Below are 23,382 nucleotides of genomic sequence, written 5' to 3' on the forward strand. Positions count from 1 at the left end.
TGGCAATCTTCCCCTGTGGTGCCTACTTCTGGTCCCTTCGTCATAGGAACTATATTGACCCTAAGAGAGTGAACAGCAATATTTTACCTGTAGGGTGAAAATCCCAAGTTCCTGATGCATATTATGGTTTCTGTTAAGACCTCTCACTTTATCCCCAAATTTCAGAGTCTGGTATAGGACCTAACTAACTCATAACATGTACTATGGTTCACAAATAGAGTTAGTGAGAGAAGAAACTTAAAAGCAAGACCGTGGCTTTCTCATAGTCTGGAAAAAGAATAACCACAGCAACTGTGCTCCAAGGCCAAGTCCAGAGGCCGTAAGACGAGCCTGAGCTGCCAGGGATGAGATACCCTCCTCACTTTCCGTATTCTCCATAAGACGTGTCCCTACTTCACTAGTCCAGGGCCCCCGGACACAAGAACAATGTGTTACAAAGAAATGATGTTTATTATGTACTCTCATTGTTTTATGTTAACTCCTCAGCTATGGCCCTGTGGATCAGACCCAATCAGAGGCATCATCACTCCCCTAGATACATAAGTGGGACTAGAATCAATGCATATGTTGTTTTAACAGATGCCTAAAGAAAAAAACACCTGTGTATTGTCTGCAATGTTGCATGTAAATTATGGGTGGAGTCATTGTGTAACCTTTTAGATTATTGGCTTATCGTGCTCATCACGTCTGGCTGCACACACCTATCCAGGGGCTTGGGACCTCTCACCCCGTCGTTTCTCACCGCCCATTGATATCCTATATAATCCCTTGTAACCTATTGCTTTACAGTGCTTCACTGAGCCTAACCTGACGGCAGGGTGGCACTCCGCCAGAGCTCTGTGTAATAAACCGTCCCAATTGTTCCTACAACTGGGCAGGGTAGGAGGGTGGCATCCGGGACCCAAGCTTGTAAGCTGCTGGGCCAGGACTGATATCCAAGGCTATGTTTACACTAGCCAAAAACTTTGAAATGGCTATGCAAAGGGCCATTTTGAAGTTTACTAATGAAGCGCTGAAATACATATTCGGCGCCTCATTAGCATGCGGCTGGCCACGGCACTTCAAAATTGATGCGGCTCGCCGCCGCGCAGCCCGTCCAGATGGGGCTCCTTTTTGAAAGGACCCCGCCTACTTCGAAGTCCCCTTATTCCCATCTGCTCAAAATCTTAGATCCCTCTTGAGATGCTGTCTCCAAACTTCAGGTCTATGACTTGTAAGTGATCGGAGGAGCAGCTGGAGATGGAACTGGGTAGATAGTCCTGATATGCTGAAGATCCTTAGTAGGCTTGTCTCGATCTAGGGCTGATACTGACTGTACTGCAGGTATCGTCAGATTCTTGAATCTGGAGACCAGGACTACAGTTGATTGGGCGCTAGAACCTGGCGTGAGCCGATTCTGGTCTACTTTTATCTTTAGACCTCTTAGATCAGTGATTTTTTTTTTCCCAGACTACTTGAAAATTGCTGTGGGTCTCAGGGGACCACAATGATTTTCCCGAATGTTTCTTCTCCTCTCTGGAGCGGTGGGCTGGGAAGCAGGGGCAAAGGGTCTCTCCCTCTCCACCCTCACTGCAGCCACAGAGCGAAGACTGGGAAGGAGGACCATCTCTTCCCAGCAGCTGCAGCTCTGGAACTGGGGAAAGTCAACTCTTTTGCTGGATGTCGCAGCCCTGTGCAACCCAATTTCCCTCCACCCCCTCTTCTGACCCATTGCCCCTTCACCCCCATCATCCCTCAAAAGGTCACCATCTCACCTTACATGTTCATCTTCTCCAGGTCAAGCCAAACCAAGCCTGCACTGCTCCACTAATAAGCTGGGTGCTCCTTTGTTCTTTTATGTGCAGTTGTCCAGCACACAACTTAGAGGAAACTATCCACAGACCACCTGAATGGAATTTGTACAGATGATCCACAGACCACAATTTGAGAGACTCTGCCTTAGATCTATCCAATGATTCCTCTTGTAATAGAAGGGACTACAAAATTGCTCCCATGCATGAGGTCCTTCTCAGTTACTACAGGTTGGGCCCTCCAAAGTGGTCATGCTGGCTTTCTGCTGTGCTATCCTCTTCCTCATGCCACCAAGAAGCAGAGAGGCCTGAGAGAGAAGGGCTACTAAGGTGCCAACAGGAAATTATGGATATATGAAAGGAGATTGGAGCAAGAACAATCACAATTTCACAAAAAGGGATAAAAGGGATCAGAAAGATCCTGAGGACGGGGCTTTGGTTCCCTTCATTTCCTCTCTCCTCTGCCTGAAACCTTCTCACAGCTTGTCTTCTTTCTTCACAGGCCCTCTCCCATTCCCTTCCTCTCTTTTCCAAGGAAAAACAGGAGATGAGCATTTCATCTCCCTCCACTTAACCAAGACAATGTGGCATGCACTGTATAATGCAGGGTGCTTGAACTCTATAAGCAAAATGTATGGTGCTTTTGATATAAACAGTGAGTTCGGTGGCACCTTAAAGAATTATTCTTTTACAAAGCTGCCTGCAGACAGTACTATGTAAGTGCCTGCCTGAGTTCCTGCTACTATACTGCCTAAAGGCAAATATTTTCCTATTACAAAGGATTTTTTAAATTGCCATTGTTCTTGGAGATGGCCAACATTTGTTTTATGTATTCCTTTTTCACTTTGTTTACCGTAATAGTCATTTACCATGTTTGAACGGGAGAAGGAAGGCCCAGATATCTTGTCCTTATTATGTGTACTCTTAGCTGTAAATCTCTTGCAACTTCATTACTGAACCTTTTCGTCTATGATGATTCTTCTTGGGTGGCAAACTACTACAGCTGTCAAAATAATGAACAAGGAACATCTTGTGGTGTGCTGTCTTTGCTTTTTAATGTCTTCACTTACAGATTCCTTAGATTCAGAATTTGCAGTGGATGACAGTAATTCATTAGTGCAAACAAATAAAGCTTGGTTCTTCTATACTTAGCGCTCTTAAGTGTCAGTTAGGCAAACCACACACACACACACACACACACACACACACACACACACACACACACACACACACACACCCCTCCAATCTGGGAAACAAGGTTTAGCTCCCCGCTATTTAATTGTCATAAATCAATTATAATTTAGGTGAACACAAACCTTTAATTTTTTTAAATTAACGTACCATATCATTCCTGAAAAAGCTCAAGTTACTTTGAGCAGATTGACAGAGTAACTCAAGGAATGAAAAGTACTGATGCATGTAGGTGTAGTAAATAATATGATAGAAGTACATTGAGCCAATCAAATCACAGCTTTTATCAAAGCCATTTACAAGTTAACAGCTCCCCAGTAAATTGTGCATTTTGAATAACAAAGCATACCACAATCCAATATATAGAAAAATAAAATTTTGGTAGAATTGCTATATTGATAACATACAAGAACAGATATAGCAATATTTTCCTGCATTTCTGCTTTTAGCAGTGCAATGTGATAGATATGTTACAGAAATTTTTAATCACATTTTAAGAAATAAGTTTTATGGGTGTACAAAATTATGGATAAGTTAAATTTAATGGAATTTACAGTCAATATTGAAAGCATGATACAAATGGTGATTTTTAAAATGTTCTTACTCCATAATAAGGAAGCACTGTTTGCTCAAAGTAGCATTTAATATAATTCACATCAATAAGAACTTATAACTCGTTACATCTTTGCTGTTCAGCAAATGCCCTCAATACTGGAAAAAATAAAAATTTTATGTTATTGTGCATTTAGGACAAAAAAAACTTTGCCTTGAAAAAGAATGACAAAATCTAGGTATATTTATTTAATTCAGGCACACCTGAATTTTTACATGAACATAAAAGGGATTAAAATATTTAATACTAATAGAAAAGTATTAGTTTAATGTGCAAAGCTTATGTAACTGTTATTCTATTTGGATTCTCTAGAGCCATAAACAAAACTGAACATGAACATAAAAGCAGCAGAAATTCACATTATCTTTCATGTATTCTTAAATCTCAAATTTCATTAGTTTATGCTATGAAATTTTAAAACACACAGATAAAAAAAGAAAACCCCTGTAAGACACCAGACCAAGAGATAATGTGTTAGAGTTTCCTCTTTTATTCTTCAAAGGTTACCCAACATACTCTTGGTAATAACCCAAGATATTATGTAAACAAATTTCAATGCTGCTCATGAATTAAAAATGGTCTGTTCAGTCCCTACAATAGGTCAGAATAGTGGCACCAATTGTTTTAAACATTAATCACATTCATCTTACTGTACATGACTCTTGTGCAAGTAATCAAGGCTTTATTCGTGACCTTGGCTACATCAACGTTGTAGTGAGGATATCGGCTCCAGTAAATATATGTATATATATATATTTAAAAAAAAAACCTGAACTGACAGAATTTGGCATTCTGTCATCTCAAAAAGCGAGCAGCATTATTCTACGTACTTAGGATACATCTGGCCTAAGCTTTTAACACCTTATAGAACAGCCATGCAATAAAACAATCTTGGAGATATTGCATAAAGTGAGAACACAGAGCAGTTTGCATGTTTTTCTGTATAATAAAGCCAAGATGAAGCAAATCCCCAGGTCCTTTAGAATGACTGCTATGTTTCATACACTTAAAGCTCTATAAAACTAGAGCCCTCTACAGAGAGAGTGAGTGTGCGTTTATACACACACCCACCCACCCATATATATATTTAATATATTTTTAAATAAAGTCTCGTCTGCTTTCAAAATTTATGGTTTGTTTTCTTTCCTGGTCAGTCTTTACATTGGGCAATAAATAAACTAGACACGGCTGAACTGTTTGCATATCTCTGTGGAAGAACGTAGAACATTTATACTTTAGAGTTCCAGAAACAGGACTGTACAGAACAAACAGCTTATATACAACTAAGTGTGCAATTTTATATGGCTGGGCCTTTTAAATATGCAATAGATCCTCTTTGACAAGAACTTCTACTCTTGACCAAATCCCTCTGTTTCTTCGATTGCAAAGAGCAGCTTCTCTTTTAGCTGTTCATAGCTTTTATATGGAGGCAGATCCAAACGATTAAAACTGAAGAAAACAGAAGGGAGGGGAGGGGAGGGGGAGAAGAGGGAAAAGAAAAGTTTTATACACTTGTCTAGATCCCTTTTAGAATATTGTGTGCAATTACAATTTTGCTTTCAAAAATATAGCAAAACTAAACTGCTACAGGCAGAAGTTTTACATAGTGTGATTTACAGGTCATAACACAGGAATGGGATGGAATCAGGAGTCTGGCTCTCATTGCATAACACTGGGCAAGTCACCTACACACTGCTTTACTAGACATCATTCATTTTTAAATGCTTTGAGATAACGTTATGAAAAACACTTGGGCAATGTCTACACAAGAGGGTTTTTCCAACAAAACTGGGCTTTTGGTCGGAAAAAAAACAGAGCATCTACACGCAAAATGTGCTTTGTTGACAGTCTGTCAACAAAACACAGCACATCTGCTGGCGGCGTTATACCTCTCCACATTCAGGTATACTGCCCTTCTCGATAGCTTTCTGTTGACAAATAGCCATGCAGATGCACCAGGGACCCTCTGTTGACAGACAGGCCTTCTGATTCACTGGACAGTCCTGTGTGTAGAACTTCTGGTCGTCTTTTCTATCAAGACAAGGACAGAGAGCAGCCAGACTGCTTGGTCCTTCAATCTGCTTTTGTGTGTGGATGCAATCTGTCAACAGAAGTTTTGCGGGAAATACCTTCTGACTGTCACTTCTGTTGACAGATGCTTCTCGTGTAGACATAGCCCTAGAGATGCAATGACTATTTCCCCAAAAATTATCTTGAGCTTTACAAAGCACATGTGGTTGAAACGCTTACAACTCCAGCTTGATTAATGGAAGATTCAAAACAAAAAGCAGTCAAGTAGCACTTTAAAGACTAGCAAAATAGTTTATAGGGTGAGCTTTCGTGGGACAGACCCACTTCAGACCATAGCCAGACCAGAACAGACTCAATATTTAAGACACAGAGAACCAAAAACAGTAAGCAAGGAAGACAAATCAGAAAAAGATAATCAAGGTGAGCAAATCAGAGAGTGGAGGGGTTGGGGGGGAAGATCAAGAATTAGACTGAGTTAAGTATGCAGATGAGCCCCTATAGTGACTCAAAGTTCACATCACGATTTAAACCATATGTTAAATGTTCCAAATTTGAATATAAATGTCAATTCATCCACTTCCCTTTCTACAAAGGAGCGATAATTTCTTTTCAGTAACACATATACCTTGAGGTCATTGACAGAATGGCCCATTCCATTAAAATGTTGACTAACTGGTTTGTGAATCTGGAGCGTTTTGATGTCTGTTTTGTGCCCGTTGACCCTTTGTCTAAGGGCGTTAGAAGTCTGTCCAATATACAAAGCATCTGGGCATTGTTGGCACATGATGGCATATATGATGTTAGTAGAGGAGCATGAAAAAGTGCCCGTGATTCTGTGAGTAACCTGGTTAGGTCCAGTGATGGTATTTCCGGAGAAGATATGTGGACAAAGCTGGCAGCGGGCTTTGTTGCAGGGAAAGGTTCCAGGACTGGTGTTCCTGGGGTATAGACTGTGGCTGTTAGTAAGGATCCTCATGAGGTTGGGAGGTTGTCTGTAGGAGAGAACAGGCATGTCACCCAGGGCCTTCTGGAGTGTAGCATCCTGATTAAGGATAGGTTGTAGGTCTTTAATAATTCGTTGCAGTGGTCTGAGTTGGGGGCTGTAAGTGATGACCAGTGGTGTTCTGTTCTTGGCTTTTTTGGGCCGATCTTGGAGTAGCTGGTTTCTGGGTATGCGTCTGGCCCTGTCGATTTGTTTTTTTACTTCTCCTGGTGGGTAATTCAGGTTTATGAATATTTGGTAAAGTTCTTGTAGTTTTTGGTCTCTGTCAGTTGGATCAGAGCAAATGCGATTCTGCCTAAGAGCTTGACTGTAAACAATGGATCTAGTCACGTGTGCAGGATGGAAACTAGAAGGGTGTAGATAAGTATAGCGATCAGTAGGTTTTCAGTACAGTGTGGTACTGATCAGGCCATCCTTGATTAGTACTGTAATGTCCAGGAAATGTATCTCTTGCATGTTGTAATCGAGGCATAAGTTGATGGTGGGGTGTAGATTGTTAAAGTCTCTGTGGAATTCTTCTAGAGCCTCTGTACCATGGGTCCAAATCATAAAGATGTCATCAATGTATCTTAAGTAGAAGAGTGGTAATAGGGGACGAGAGCTGAGGAATCATTGTTCCAGGTCAGCCATAAATATATTAGCATATTGTGGGGCCATGCGGGTGCCCATAGCAGTTCCACTAATCTGGAGGTATAAATTGTCCCCAAAACGGAAATGGTTGTGTGTGAGAACAAAGTAACAGAGGTCAGACACCAAATTGGCTGTGGTGGCATCAGGTATGGTGTTCCTGATTGCTTGTAATCCGTCTCTATGTGGAACGTTAGTGTACAGAGCCTCTACATCCATTGTGGCAAGGATGGCATTATCAGGAACTTTTCCGATGTTTTGTAATTTCCTCAGGAAGTCGGTGGTATCTCGGATATAGCTGGGAGTGTTGGTGGCATAGGGTTTGAGAAGGGAGTCCATGTAACTGGATAGTCCGGTGGTAAGGATGCCAATACCTGAAACGATAGGGCGTCCAGGGTTTCCAGGTTTGTGGATTTTGGGAAGTAAATAGAATAATCCAGGCTGCGGCTCAGATGGTGTTTCTGAGTTAATGAGGTCCCAAGTAGCAGCAGGGAGTTCCTTCACTAGATGTTGTAATTTCCTTTGGAATTCCAAAGTGGGATCAGCGGAGAGAGGTCTGTAAAATGTGGTATTGGAGAGTTGTCTGGCTACCTCCTGTTCATAGTCTGACTTATTCAGGATGACAACAGCACCCCCTTTGTCAGCTGGTTTGATTACGATGTCTTGGTTATTTTTGAGACTGAGACTCTTTCTGATTTGTCCTCCTTGCTTACTGTTTTTGGTTCTCTGTATCTTAAATATTGAGTCTGTTCTGGTGTGGCTATGGTCTGAAGAAGTGGGTCTGTCCCACGAAAGCTCACCTAATAAACTATTTTGCTAGGTCTTTAAAGTGCTACTTGACTGCTTTTTGTTTTGATAGTGTATAGACTAGGGCGGCTTCCTCTCTGTTACCTTTTAAACCATGTGTTAATGTGCCGAATTTGAATTCCATTAAAATGTTGACTAACTGGTTTGGGGATCTGGAGTGTTTTGATGTCTGTTTTGTGCCCATTAACCCTTTGATCCATAAACCAGTTAGTCAACATTTTAATGGAATTCAAATTCGGCACATTAACACATGGTTTAAAAGGGGATGGGAACTTTCTGAGTCACTATAGGGGCTCGTCTGCATACTTGGCCTAATCTAATTCTTGACCTCCCTCCCTACCCCTCCACTCTCTGATTTGCTCACCTTGATTATCTTTTTCTGATTTGTCCTCCTTGCTTACTGTTTTTGGTTCTCTGTGCCTTAAATATTGAGTCTGTTCTGGTCTGGCTATGGTCTGAAGAAGTGGGTCTGTCCCATGAAAGCTCACCTAATAAACTATTTTGCTAGTCTTTAAAGTGCTACTTGACTGCTTTTTGTTTTGATAGTGTATAGACTAGCACGGCTTCCTCTCTGTTATTCTGGAAGATTCAAGTACATGTTGAATACAGAATACACTCATGTAAACCATTCTTCTTGAAAAGGAATAATTTATTCAGGCAAAAGGGAGTTCTGTGAAAGCTACATTATACACGTAGCTCTATTATACAATTTAAAGTTTCTGGAAGCTTTTATTCAGTCTTTTTGAAATGTGTGAAGTTAGATTTAGCTTATCCTCATCTAACCTTAATGTTCTTTCAGTGGACAAACTATAATCTGATCAAATACTTTTTTATTTCATATAGCATAACACACAAAAGTTCATGAGAAAATGTTTATGATTTACAGCCATGTGCAAATTTGTACTGTGCAACAGAAACATGCATAACTTTTGCAAACTATGTGAAAGTGTCTCATTTTTGGTGGTAGAAGGTTCGCTCAAAAGTAAATAAAAGAATGGTTCTGAGATAAAGTCTGAAAAGTAAAATGGGTGAGTTTTAAACCTAGTTTGCACTGAAAATCCCAAGTACCATGGCTATGGTAGCCTTCCTAGCCTCTGCTGTAGACACAGCTAAATGAAAAGGAACATGTTTCTATTGGTCTAGCTACTGTTGCTCAAGCAGGTGGTGTTCCTACAGTAATAGCAAAAATCCTTCTGTCATTCTAGGCATTGTATGTCTACATTAAGGGGTTACGTTGGCATAGCTACAGCACTATGATTATATCCTTATTATTCTTCTGGTGTAGACATGGCCTTACTCTTCTAGTCTTCCTTGAATCTTTGGAGTGCAAAAGGGGAAGACTACAGAGGAACTCTAATAGAGCCATTTAAAACATCTTTTGTGACAAGATATCTTTTTTATCTGAGATACCTATTAAGAATTCTGGCATGAGTGGGAAAAATCCTGTTTTCCCCTCTATTATACCTCAAAACATTTCTCTTCCTGCAATTTTCACTTCTGACCATTACAGATGCTGGCCATGCTTTTCCTGAAGTACTTCAAGGGTCCTGTTGGCTGCTACAAGAGTGATTATAGACCCATTCAAAGAAATAATACCATATAGGGAAAAATAATAGGATGGGGGAGCCTTGCAACAAGTGACAAAAAGGTGGATATGCTCCCATGAAGATGCCAGAAGATGACACAATTTACTTGCTGTCCACAATCGCTCTGGTCACCACAGAAGTATAACTGGTACAGGTAGCCTGAGTCTGGATAGGGTAGGACAATGGAGATTGAAGAAAGCATTCAGATCCTAGAATACTATTTTAAGTTTGGAGTGTTTGTGTGTGTTCTAATGACTTTTTAGAAGGGTCTTGGTGGCATTTTGCACCCAAGTTTTCAGAACATTACACTGTGGTGAAATATCACAACTGCTGACTCGAGTACTATCTTAGCGCTATTCCAGAAACAATGATTTGTTCTTTAATGCAAAAATAACTTGAGGGATGTAAAATAAGAGGTTTTAGCTTGCAACTCTAAAGCACCTGACACCACCCAAAATAATAATACAAATAAAGATATAATACAAAACTGAAATAAAAAAACACAAGGGAAAATAGAGAAATTTTCAGAAATTAGACAGTTACTAGTCACAGATGGGACTGTATACCACAGTATAAGAGAGATGGTCTTAAAGTACACTCATGAAGAACAGCAGATGTAAAGTCAGATTCCATTTACTCACTGTTTCAATATTAAAACTTACCAAGTATGACTTCTTGGTAACCAGGTCTCCTTTCCAACTTTTTCAATGCAGAATTTCTGAGGACCATTACTTCCTGAATCAAGAAAATAGATTAAATGCGTGTAAACCAGCCATACTGTAGTGTAGTGTATTCATAAATGTTAATATTAAATGAAATGTACGATTAAGAAATGAGCAAAAGATAGTTACAAGTTCAGAATTAACATGACATCTACAGATTGCAGGAGTATATGTCAGTGACATTATACTTACCCATGAGTTCAGCAAAACCTCCCAGTGGTAATCGGCAAGTACCAGTGACAAACTGCAGGAGTCGCATGCGAACCTCATTGTCTGTATCTTTTACAAACTAGGCAACAGAAATTCAGTATTACTTTTAAATAAAACTGAATAATACTCTAATATGTGTAGAAGAAAAATTATACAAAATGCGTAGCAACACGATACTTGGATATCTGCGATTCCATAACAAGCCTAGAAAATAAAAAGGGCATTATATATCACTGTTCACAGTGATATGGTGGCAAACATGAAGGCACTGTGCATGGGTTGCATGCACAAAGGTACCACTTCATTGTTACACACTGAAGGCTGACAACACCTGCAAACAGACATGCTAATACATTAAATGAATTTATAACACATTTCTAAAAATCACAAAGGAGAAGATTTACCCTATATAGTAAGTGGACTCAAGATGTCTGTTCCTGTGGGTGCTCCACTTTAGATAGGCATGAGCCCTGCACACCTTTGAGTGGGTGCTTTTCAAAACAGCGTCCATTGATCTTGCATATACGTTCTAGATAGCCACATGTCCTGTACTTAAGCACAGTGTTAGACAAACCCCTCTCCACAATTCCTTCTTTATCACCAAGACAAGACTCAAAATGGGGAGGAAGAAAAGGTGGGTAGTGGAACACTGCAGGGACTATTATCTTGAAAAATCCAAGTACTATACAAGGTAAGTAACCTCTCCTACTGCAAAGTCTGATCTCAAGCTGTTTGCAGACTTGCAGTCCTACCAACACAGTATCTGCCTGAAAGGTGTGTCCTAAAAGGCATGCTGTTCTGAAAAGGTGAGGCTCAGAGCCCATGTGGCCACTCTGCATATTTCCATAATATGTATATTACTCAGGATGATGAAAACGGACTGAGATCTGACAGAACAGACTATCACACTAGCAGGAGATGGAACATCAGCAGTATTGTATCATGGATGCAACTAGAAGCCATTTGAAGAGTCTTAGCATAGAAACAAAAGTTCCTTTAATTCTGTCTGTGAAAGAGAACAAAAAAATCTGAGAGGCCCTAAAAGGCTTAGCCCTCTCCAAATAAAAAAGCCAACTTCCTCCTAAAAGTCTAAGATGTAAAGGACAAATTTCTCCCTAGGTAGATGAAATTTAGGATGAAAACTGGGAGCTGAATGATCCAGGTCCTATTAAAGTTTACCATGGGTAAAAACTAGGAAGACACACCCAAGGAGATCTTGCTATAAAAAACAGGAAGTGGTAAATTGGATATGTTTTTTCTGCTATTCAACAAAATCTCATTTGAGCCTCTCAACAGAAGAACTCTACCACACAGAGCCACCTATAAAACAAGGTTTGAGATGCAGCTTAGGTGAAGAATGTATCCTGAATCTTGTGACAGCAGCACAGGAGGAATTGGCAGCTGCTGGACAAGACTGCAGGCTTATCAGCTGAGGGAACCAAATTCACCTTGGCCTAAGTCAAAGCAGTTAAGATGATCTTTGCTTCACCTCAGAGTCCAAAATCTAGGAAAAAAGAGCCATCATAGAAGACAGGAGGAGAGGACACCAAAAATGCATCTCCCAGAGACTGATGGGCTGGATAGCCTCTTGAACAGAGCTTTCACCTCCCTCAATTCATTGCAGTAGAAAACATTTCCCTTTTAAGAAATATATACTTGAGAACTCTCTCAGAAGTTGCTACCTTGGCATGGCGAGAGTGCTTGTGCATCCTGATGACACAATGAGCTATGCTGGCTGGAGTTTATCTCCTGATAGGGCCACCCATGCCGGACAGGTCTGAAGATAGAGGCCAGACGAAATGCAACTCAACCTGCTACCTTGCAGGAAGGTATTGGTTTACCAAAGGCTAATGGAGACAACCAAAAATAACTGCTAGGAGGGCAAGGGGAAACCACCATCATATCATTCCCATGTACATTATGACCCAAAAATCACTGTTTATTTTTTGAGAACGACATAACAGGAGGTTACAAAACATCCTCGTCCGGAAAGGTATGTCACGTGCTACAGGTAACACCAGACTGTTATCAAGCGACTGTTAGCAAACCAAAACGTAAAGCTCAAGCGAACACCCTACACATAGCTACGTAGAATGTGAGAACATTATTGGTGAATGGAAAACTTGAAAACATCAAGCAAGAAATGACAAGAACAAAGATAGAGGTGATGGGGCTTTACGAGATGAGGTGGAAGGAAGCTGGAATAGTGACACCAGACAGGTAAAAAGTAGTTTATTCAGGTGGAGAAAAACATGAAAGATGTGTAGGAATCATTTTAAGTCCTGGAAAAGCGAATAGCTTAAAAGGTTATTGGACAATATCTGATAGAGTCCTGCTAGCAAAACTGGAAAGCAAGCCTTGGGGGAACGATAAATCAGTGGTTTGAGCATTGGCCTGCTAAACCCAAGGTTGTGAGTACAATCCTAGTGGAGGCCATTTAGGAATTGGGCAAATAGATGTCAGGGATGGTGCTTGGTCCTGCCAGGAGGTCAGGGACTGGACTAGGTAACCTCTTAAGGTCCCTTTCAGTTCTAGCAGATGTGTGTCTCCAATTATATTTTATATTTTAACTTGAACATAATTCAGGTTTATGCCCCAACTGCAAATAGCTCAGAAGAACTACACAGAACCTATGTCAAGTAGAGCAAGCAAATTATTGTAAGTCAGGTGAAATAACAGTTGTTCAAGATTTCAATGCCAAGGTTGGATGCGAAAGAACAGAGGACATTGCAGGCCCTCATGGGCTAGGTTGTAGAAATGAGAGAGGCGAAAGACTAGTAGAATAGGCGAGAATTCGTAATTTGATCATAGGGAATACATGGTTCAAGCAATATCCAAGAAAGTTGTGGACGTGGAGGAGTTCAAGAGATAATGTGAAAAACCAAATTGATTTTATTTTGATAAATAAAGATTCAGAAATACTCTCATAGCAGCTAAAGTGATGCTGGGGGCCGATTGCTATAGTGATCATGTACTGGTGGTAGGAAAGCTGAGAGCAAAGTTAAAGAGAATCACAAGAGTAGAGAGAAACATAAAATTGATCTAAAATTAATGAAAACAAATAGAAAAGTTCAGGAGCAATTCAGTATAGCTGTTAAGAATTGATTTAGTGCCTTAGGAGACCTAAGTGATGTTGAAAAACAATGGGAAGCACTGAGGGATTCAGTTAAGGCCGCCGCAGTAGAGCGCATACCAATAAAGAAAAGAGACACAAAGAAGAAATGGATGATGGAGGAAATTTTGCAGCTAATAGACAGAAGGAGACTAAACAGATGATGAAAACAGACACTTAGGAAAAACTGAATGAGGAAATAGTGTTAAAACGTAATATTGCGAAGGATAATTGGCTAAATGAGCAGTGTAAGATAACAGAACAGCGGCACAGAAGCAATATAAAAGAGATGCATAAGTGCATCCAGGAGGTAACAGGAAAAAGATCATGCTCATCTGGCTGCTTGAAATCAAAAGATGGCAAGATATTAACAGAGAAATCAGATATTCTAGATAGATGGTCAGAATACATAGAACTATACAATGGTGGAAGGCCTGAAAAGTTCACCTTGGGTAAGACTGCAGATGGTCCACAGATACTTCATGAAGAAGTGAGGAAAGCTTTAAAAAGCATGAAAAGAGGCAAAGCACCTGGACCAGACAGTATTACGAGTGAAATGATTGAGGCATTACAAGACTTTGGTATTGACATAGTTGCAAAACTTTTAACTGAAATATACAATACAGGTCGTATCCCAGTGGACTTATCAAAGTCAGTTTTCGTTGCTATACCTAAGAAATCATGGGCTACTGAATGTGAGCAACATAGACCAATAAGGCTCATGGGCCACATTACCAAACTACTCTTGAAAATCCTCAGGAATAGGGCATGAAATAGGATAAAATCAGTTCTCTCTGAACAACAGTGTGGCTTTGTAGAAGATAAAGGTACTACCAATGCTATTTACATCTTACGGTCATCAATAGAAAGAGCATTAGAAGTACAAAAGGACATGTATTTATGCCTTATAAACTTTGAGAAAGCATTCAATAGGGTAAAGCATGATGAAACGATACAAATCTTAGAGGAACTGGACATAGATGGAAGAGATTTAAAAAAAAATGGGAATATATACTGGGATCAAACAGTAGCTGTAAGAATGGGTGGCAAACTAAGTAACTATAGGAAAATAAAAAGGGGGGGTTAGACAGAGTTGCGTTTTTTCACCAGATCTTTTTTTATTTCATAGTGAAAGAATTATGCGAAAAATAGAGGGTCCTCCTGGGTTAAATATTGGTGGATACAACTTAAATAATCTTCAGTATGCTGATGATACAGTTTTAATTGCAGAAAATGAAAGAGATCTTCAAGAATCAGTCAATGTAGTTAATAGGGAAAGTGAGCTGAAGGGACTTAAGTTAAACCTTGCAAAAACAGAATCAATGGTAATAACAAAAAGCAAAGTTATGCCAAGGTGCAACGTAAGTGTGAACGGGATAGTTATACATCAGGTGACTAAGTTTAAATACTTGGGGTGTTGTATCACATCAGATGGCAGGTGTACAACAAAAGTTAAATGCAGAACTGCACAAGCAAAGTCTGCATTCCTGAGAATGAGGAGTATCCTCACTAACAAGGCGTGATCATTAGAAGTTCGGAAAAAGAGTTTTGCGATGTTATATTAAGCCAATATTGTTATATGGGTCTGAAGCATGGACAATCAGCAAGCAAGTTGAGAAGTCCACTGAAGCCACAGAAATGTGGTTTTTAAGGAACATGTTGCTTATTCCACGGACAGCTAAGAGGACGAACAAGTCTGTTTTGATTGAAGCATAGTGTAGGAGATCGTTGCTAGTGAGAACAAGGACAAGACAAGCAAAATTTATAGGACATGTAACGAAGAAATTAGGACTTCAACACCTAGTAACGATGGGGAAATTAGATGGTAAACGGGGTAGGGGTAGGCAGCGAGAGAAATTATGGGATAGTATTACTTCCTGGTTATGGTGCAGAAGCACTGTAAAAATGCTAGAAAGCACTCAGAATAGAGTGGAGGGTCATGATCACCTATGCCAGCTGGCATGGCACTTAAGGAAGGAAGGAAGGAATACTTGAGAATACTGGTTTTGGTCCTGGCAGAAATATCTGCTCAAACTAATGGCTATGGTGGTCTAAAGACCTGATAGTATCTCCTTGATGATATTTATCTAGTGAATGTTGATTCTGTCACGATTTTGACCATAGAAGGAAGCACTTTGATAATTTCCTGTAGGGATAATTCTCTGCTTTGGTTACTTTAAGACTTACATGATACAAAGTGACTTAATAGAATGGAGAATCCAAGCCAAGAATCCTTTATTACGTAGGACAGGAATAAAGTAAAAGTATCTTTTTCTTGTGCCAGTGAGATGCCATAGATATTGCACTAATCTTGATTTTCTTAGAGACATGTAACTGAAAGACACCAGTGCTCTATAAATATTGAAACACTATTCAGTTATTTCAATGTTTGCTAGGAATCTTTCAATAATTAATTTCCTCTAAAATGACATTTTAGCAGATGAATCACTGGCCTTTGGATAACTAAGTAGTTCAAATCAGTCAAAGCCTCAGGATTAGAAATGTCTGACTTTTCCTGTTGACTTACTATAACATTCTTAAGCAGATCACTAAGCCAAGGTGATATGTAACACAGTCGAAAATGTATTGGCTGTGACTGCTGTCTTTATCTTCTGGGTGAATTCTAGGAGAGTATAGCATATTTCTATTTTCTTCACATTGTAAGACAGGAACATCCTGAAATTGCTTCCAAGCAACCATGATTAAAAATTGCAAAATTTTCAACAGTTACCACAAGCTAAAAATATAATGTTTTATCCTATCTTTAACACAGGAAGCAATTGGTCAGATATGTTGATCTATTAAACGTACACACTTAATGAGGATGACTGTTAACTAATGCTAAATACAGAAGCTGTTCAGTTTTTAAAACTCTCCTACAGTGTAACAATAGAGACGAAAGTAAAATATAATACAGAAAATATGAACAAACTATTAAATCCAAAATGCTATGTGAATAACTTCCTAAATAATTTATAAAAATAACTAGTAGTCCCTCATTTATTGCAAAGGATTAGGGTGAGGGGTGGGGAGAAGAACCGACAAATGGAAGTCTGGACACAGCTTATATTCCTTCATCCCTACCATATAATTATTGTCTAACGTAGAGAATTAGACAGACATTAATAAAGATTTAAAAAAACCTCACACACAGGTTTAGTTCACTTTTAAGAATATAACTGTTTACATGGCTTTTGTCAAAAAGACAGAAGAAAAATAAAATTTTATGAACATCATACCTGCCAAAACCACATGATCTGCTTACTATTTCTTGTATAATGGCGATAAACAGTGTTTCTTTGCCAATCGGCTAAATCAACCTCTTGCATACCACAGAGCATAACCTGCAAAACAAAGAACCATTTGACTACAGCTTCATCACATCATTATAGATGCATTGTCATATTTATTATGTACTCTACATGAAAATCATCTATATAATGAAAGTGATACAACAGGCTTGGTTTGAACACAGACCCAAGAACTCATGTATTCTAATCCAGCTTGTCTCTACTCTTTACCTACCTCACAGGCCAACATGAGGATCAGGTCTTCTTTGAAGATGGCTCTGATGAGTAAACTCACTGGGGGCTCAACCTTGTGAGGTGGTCAGCACACAAGAATATCACTAATTTCAATGAAAGTCTATGGTGCTCAGCATTTCATTGGAAGCACTGAGCATCATCTAGAAATGACCACTATAAAGGCCCAGTTCAGAAGTCCTTACTCAGACAAAAATGTACATTACTCACCTGTAACCAGAGTTCTTCAAGATCGTTCTTAATAATCACATCTGTGGTGTACCACACAACCTTGGGATGCCTTGCAGTAGAACTCTCTTCCAGTAGCATCAGCTAGAGCAGGCTTTATTTCAGGTACCATCACAGCTGTGCTGACTGGGGTCTAAGTAGGTGCAATTAGAATGAGTGACACTAGATCCCCATAAGCCAGTTCACAAGTCACTCACACAGGCTACGTCTACATTAAAGCAGTCTTTCAAAAGACCACCTTATGGGAAATCCTCCTGTGAAAGAGCATCTACACACGAAAAGCGGATCAAGCCTTTGATCCACCCTTTTGAGAGACCATCCCATTTTATGGGAGAAACTGTCCACACAGCTCTGAGTGCTTTTTCGAAAGAACAAGCCATGAAATACCATGGATGGGGTTGCATGGTGGACAAGCCATTCCGGGGGCTACAGCTAGTTGCTCCCTTAGAGGGCCCCTCCCTGACAACCTCTCACTGAACACGCTGAGGGCTGCCAGGCTGTCCACAGCACAGCAGACCCCATGTATAGAGCAGAGCTACTGTGGAGACCCCCATGGATTTCCAGCAGCTTCCTGATGGGGAATTCCTTGAGGCCGTGGTCAGCCTGCATGCCACAGTGCTCATTGCTGTCCTCCAGCGCCTCCAGGAGGTCTCTTGCCCAGCCGCAGTCCTGCAGGCTCTCTCTTTGGGGCAACATCTGTGCCCCTTGCCCTGGGCAAGCCAGTGCCTATGGAGCTATCCCATGAGCTCCCAGTCATGGGACCAGCTCATCAAGGGATGGGTGATGAGAACCATGGGCTCCAGAACTTCTGCATGACCAAGTAGATGTTTCTGGAGCTATGTCACCGGTTTGCCCCCATCCTTTAGCATGACGACACCCATATGCAGCTTGAGCTCCCCCGGAAACTGGCCATCCCAGACCGCCACCGGTCAAGTCGGGCACGGCAGTTGTCAAGGTTGTCTTCATGGAAGAAAGGCATTCTTGGGTCACAGACCCAACAGTGGGGGATGGAGCTCCCAGGCAAGGGGATGGGAAGCAAGGGGCAAGCTCTCCTTGGGGATGGGAAAGGCAGGAGACACATATGAACTCCATCTCCTACAGCTTGTCTGGGTGATCACCATGATCCTCCTGCAAAGGGCTGTCCACACCTAGGTGCTGCCATTGTGGGATCTGCCACTCTGGGGTTTTCCATGTTTTGGTGAGTTGGACGGGATGCACATTGCCATCCAGGCCCTGAACCACAGCACCAGAAAGTACATCAAAAGAAACGGATACCATTCTGTGGAGCTCCAGGACCTCATGGACTCCCATGGACGCTTCATGGACTCTGTCTGGGCTGGTTGGGCCAAGCCCAGGATGCCTGGGTCTTCCGGAACATCATGACAGCTCCCGGTCAGGGACACGACCAAGCCCCGCTGCCTAGTGGCTGATGTTGCCTATCCCCTGCACCTATGGCTCATGCAGCCCTACACGGGACACATGGACCCAAGCCAGGAACTTTTTAATGCCTGCCTGGACTGGGCCCGTGACAGTGTTGAATGCATGTTCAGGCACCTGTGGCACCTCTTGACATGACTGGAGTTTGGCCTCCACAATGTGCTTGCTGGGGTGAGGGCACGCTGTGCTCTCCACAATACCAAAGAGAACAAGCGTGAGCCTGTTGGGCAGGGGTGGGCTGCTGAGACCGGCCCCAGCTGCAAGCAGCTGGCTGCTGCCCTGTGTTGCCAGGCGCACCAGGACAGGGTATGGGTCAGGGAGGCCCCCTGGGAGGCCTTCGCAAGGGGGCTCCAATGACCTGCTCCCAGACCCACCCCCCCCACCTACTCACCCACTATACGCCTCCCCCACCACAACACCTCCCCCTACACCCCCCACTTCACCATTCCCCCACCATGCATAAGGAACACCAGGGCAGTGAGCAATAAACTTTTAACTAAATATCAGAGCTGTGCCATAACAAAAAGATGAAACTGGAACTATTTACAGGCGGGAGTAGGTGGAACTATATACAAAGTAGGGTCCTGGGGTGGGGCTGGGATGGGGAAAACTAGTCCTCAGCAGGGGTGGGGAGTTATGAGGCATACTGGCCATGAAAGCCCTTACTGCCCTGGGTTCAGGGGACATGGGGAGATTGGGGGAGACAATCTCATCAAGGCCTGCACTGGCCATGAGCCACCAACCGAATTCCAACTGGGAAGCTGGTGGGAGGTCGGGCAGGATCAGGGTGGCGAGGGCAGGTACTGTGGGAGTGCGTGTGAGGGGGTGGGGGCCCAGGGCAGGCAAGCAGTCATGGGCCGAGTGAGGGCATGAAGGGTGCCTGCCACCTCACCCCCCGGCCTCTTGTTCCATTGCCAGCCACTCCCGCATTGTGGTATTTAACTCCTGCCAGGTGGCTGTGCAGGTGGTGGTGGTGGTCCCTTCCTTGTGGGGCTGACAGTGCAGTCTCCCTCCGTGAACCTGCATGGATGGTGGGGTTCGGGGTGCCCCAGACTCCTCAGCAGTTGGTGCGAGGCTTCCCTGCCCCTGGACAGGACTTGCCCGGCCTTTAGATGACAGAATTGTGGAGACATGGAGAAAGGACGAGGAAAACTCATTAGTCCTGTGACCTGGCCCCAAGGGCTCTGACCCCCAACCTCCCTGACCAGCCTCTCCGCCAGCCCTGCTGTCTGCTGACCCAGTGGCCCTGGGGGATCCCAGGCACCACAGTCCCCCTATGGGTGGGGCACAAGCCAGGTGTGGTCCAGCCCCCCAACCCACTCCCTCCCCAGCCATGTGGTGCTGTCCAGGGGAGTGGGTGCCGAGTGCCTGTGTGCAGTCCTCTCCGCAACCCACTGGCCACTGTGGTGGCTTCCCCCTTCACCCCCACACCCCAAGGCGTCCAAAGCACCGGGTACCTACTGGAGGATCCCTTGAGAAATTCAGGGGAGGCCCAGGAGGCAGCGGCTTGGCTGGAAGACCCAGAGGAGATGGCAACCTCCTCCTCCATCGACATGGGCTCCAACTCCTGGTCATCTGTGGGGGTCCTGCCTGATCCCTGGCCACCGGCTCAGTCTTGGACTTCAGCACCATGGTGTTTGAAACCTCGGGGAGGAGAGGCCAGCTCCTTCAGCTCAAGGAGGCAGTCCAGCTCCTTGAAGTGGGGGCAGCTCGTGCGTACTGCCTCTGAATAGCTGGCCGCATCTCGGGCACACCGGTAGGCCTGCCGCAGTTCTTTCAGTTTCCACTGCACTTGGTCCAATGTGTGGCAGGGTGTCCCTGGGCGCTCAGGCTGATCCACAGCCAGCTGAAAGCTGTGGTGTTCTGGTGCCGGCCACTAGCGTGGAGAAGGATTTCCTCATCCCTCCACAGTCGCACGAGGTCTTTCACTTTGGCCTCAATCCATGAGTGGTCCCTCTTTTTCCAGCCCTGTCTGGACTCTTGGGAGCCCTCTGCCTGCCCAGAGGGGAGCCCTGGGCAATACAGGGGTCCTGGCACTGGCCATGGGGGGGCTGGGTGCATTGGGTGGCTTGTGGGTGGGCTGGAGGGCATGCTGCTGCAAGTTCATGGCTGTGGTGCTGCTAGTATGTTCTCAGCTTCCTGCCACAGGATTTTTGGGTCCCAGCAGCTTTAAGCACAGCCGAACACAGAGACCATAGATCCCGCTTTTGTTGGCAGGGGCATCTCCATGCACCAGCTGGCTGGCACCATGAGAACTGCTCTTTCAAAAGAATGACCTGCAGAGCATCTATATGTTTTCTTTGAAAAGAGACTCTTTCAAAAGCAAGCTGTCTTCCTGAAACTGGAATGGAAGAACAATTTCCAAAGGTGTACCATGTTCTTTCAAAATTCCTTTCAAAAGAAAGAGAAGTTACTCACCTGTGTAGTAATGATGGTTCTTCAAGATGTGTCCCTGTGGGTGCTCCACAGTAGGTATCGGGCTCACCCCGGCGCCGCAGCTCGGAAATTCTTCAGCAGTCTCCGTCGGCTCTTCGCGCACTTACGGTCACGTGCGCGATCCGATCCCTGCCAGTTCCTGATCAACCGCTCCGGACGTCTCTGAAAAAACACAAACAGAGCTGCGAAGTGGGGAGGAACGGGTGGGTAGTGGAGCACCCACGGGGACACATCTCGAAGAACCATCGTTACTACAGGTGAGTAACTTCTCTTTCTTCGAGTGGTCGCCGTGGGTGCTCCACTGTAGGTGACTACCCAGCAGTAACCCCCCCCACCCCCCAAAAAAGGAGGTGGGTACCCGATTTATGCACAGCTTGCCCTTGAAAGGACTGATGAGGATACACGCGTGTCGACAGCAAGCATCCTGTGCATGGCATAGTGCTTGGCGAAGGTGTCATAGGAAGACCACGTCGCTGCTCTGCAGATGTGTCTCAGCGCGATTCCCTTGAAGAAGGCCGTCGACGCCGCCATTGCCCTAGTGGAGTGGGCCCTGGGCGGAACTGGCAGAGGAGTCTTGCGAAGGTCATAACACAGTCTTATGCATGACACAATGTGATTTGACATCCTCTGCGAAGATAGCGCTTCCCCTTTTGACCTGGATGCAATGGACACCAGGAGTCTGTCCGTTTTCCGGAAAAGTTTAGTTCTATCGATGTAGAAGGCCAGTGCCCTTCTTACATCCAGTAAGTGCAACCATGCCTCTTTGCTCGAGCTGCGAGGCTTAGGATAGAACGAGGGCAATACTATTGGTTCGTTGATATGAAAATCTGAAAAGACCTTTGGAACGAAGGCTGGGTGCAAACGTAATACCACCGCCTCCTTTGAGAATATCGTGCAGGGTGGTGTGGACATTATGGTTGCGAGCTCGCTCACTCTGTGAGCTGACGTGATTGCCAGGAGGAAGGTCGTTTTAATGGTAAGTAGTCGAAGGGGGACCGCAGCCAACGGTTCAAAGGGAGGTCCCAAGAGCGTGTGTAGAACTAAGTCTAAACTCCACGACAGTGGTATTGGTTTCCGAGGGGCGTACAGATTTACCAACCCCTTTAGGAAGCGTGAGACAACAGGATGGGCAAATACGGTTGATCCATCCTCTTCATGTTGAAAAGCTGATATAGCCACCAGATGAACCTTTATAGAGGATAGAGAGAGTCCCTTTTGTTTGAGTTGTAGCAGGTAGTCCAGAATCATAGGTATAGTGGTGTCCCAAGGTGTCAGTTGCTTGGAAGAGCACCAATTGGAAATATGCGACCATTTGTGTTGATAAGTCTTTCTGGTGGAAGTCCTCCGACTACATTCCAGGATTTGCTGCACTCCCTCTGAGCATGTAGTCTCTAGGGCGCCGAGCCATGGATTAACCATGCTTGTAGCCAGAGTCTTTGCGGGTGCGGGTGCAGTATTGACCCCCGAGCCTGTGAGAGAATGTCCAGCACTGTTGGTAGGAGAAACGGCCGATGCTGTGCCATGCATAGAAGCAATGGGAACCATTGCTGCCGATCCCAGGTTGGGACTATGAGTATCATGCGTCCTCTCTCCCTTTTGGCTTTCTCCAAGACGTTGTGTATGAGTGTTGTGGGAGGAAACGCATAAAGTAGAGGGCCCTTCCATGGGATCATGAAGGCGTCTCCCAAAGACCGCTGTCCCATGCCTGCTCTAGAGCAGTATCGGGGACATTTCTTGTTGTCACAAGTGGCGAACAAGTCGATTTGGGGAAAACCCCATCTGCGGAACACTTGGTGAAGCAGGTCTGAACGGATCTGCCACTCGTGTGTGGGCGCAAAGTGTCTGCTGAGTTGGTCCACCTTTACGTTGTGGACACCCGGTAAGTATGAAGCCTTTATGGTTATATTGTTGGCAATGCACCAGTTCCACAGTCGGACCACCTCCGCACAGAGTGTACGAAACCTGGCCCCCCCTGTCGGTTTATATAAAACATGGTGGTGGTCTTGTCGGTATTTACGCCGACTATTTTTCCGCGCAGATAATTCCG

The 23,382-nt window shown here is 43.5% G+C and overlaps 1 protein-coding gene across 2 annotated transcripts in view; it reads right to left on the reverse strand.

The window, feature by feature from the left end:
* Positions 1–4,063: 4,063 nt before the first annotated feature.
* Positions 4,064–23,382, reverse strand: part of WWP1 (WW domain containing E3 ubiquitin protein ligase 1) — a 197,966-nt gene continuing 178,647 nt past the window's right edge. For both annotated transcript variants that reach the window (XM_074986996.1, XM_074986995.1), the window contains exons 21-24: positions 16,932–17,036; positions 10,563–10,659; positions 10,311–10,383; positions 4,064–5,043 (exon numbers count right to left, since the gene is read on the reverse strand). In XM_074986996.1, coding sequence (XP_074843097.1) covers positions 4,944–5,043; positions 10,311–10,383; positions 10,563–10,659; positions 16,932–17,036 — 375 coding nt within the window. In that variant the 3' untranslated portion in view covers positions 4,064–4,943. The remainder of the gene's footprint in view (positions 5,044–10,310; positions 10,384–10,562; positions 10,660–16,931; positions 17,037–23,382) is intronic.

Source organism: Carettochelys insculpta, chromosome 2 (assembly GCF_033958435.1).
Source record: "Carettochelys insculpta isolate YL-2023 chromosome 2, ASM3395843v1, whole genome shotgun sequence".
In the NCBI taxonomy this organism is placed as follows: domain Eukaryota; kingdom Metazoa; phylum Chordata; order Testudines; family Carettochelyidae; genus Carettochelys; species Carettochelys insculpta.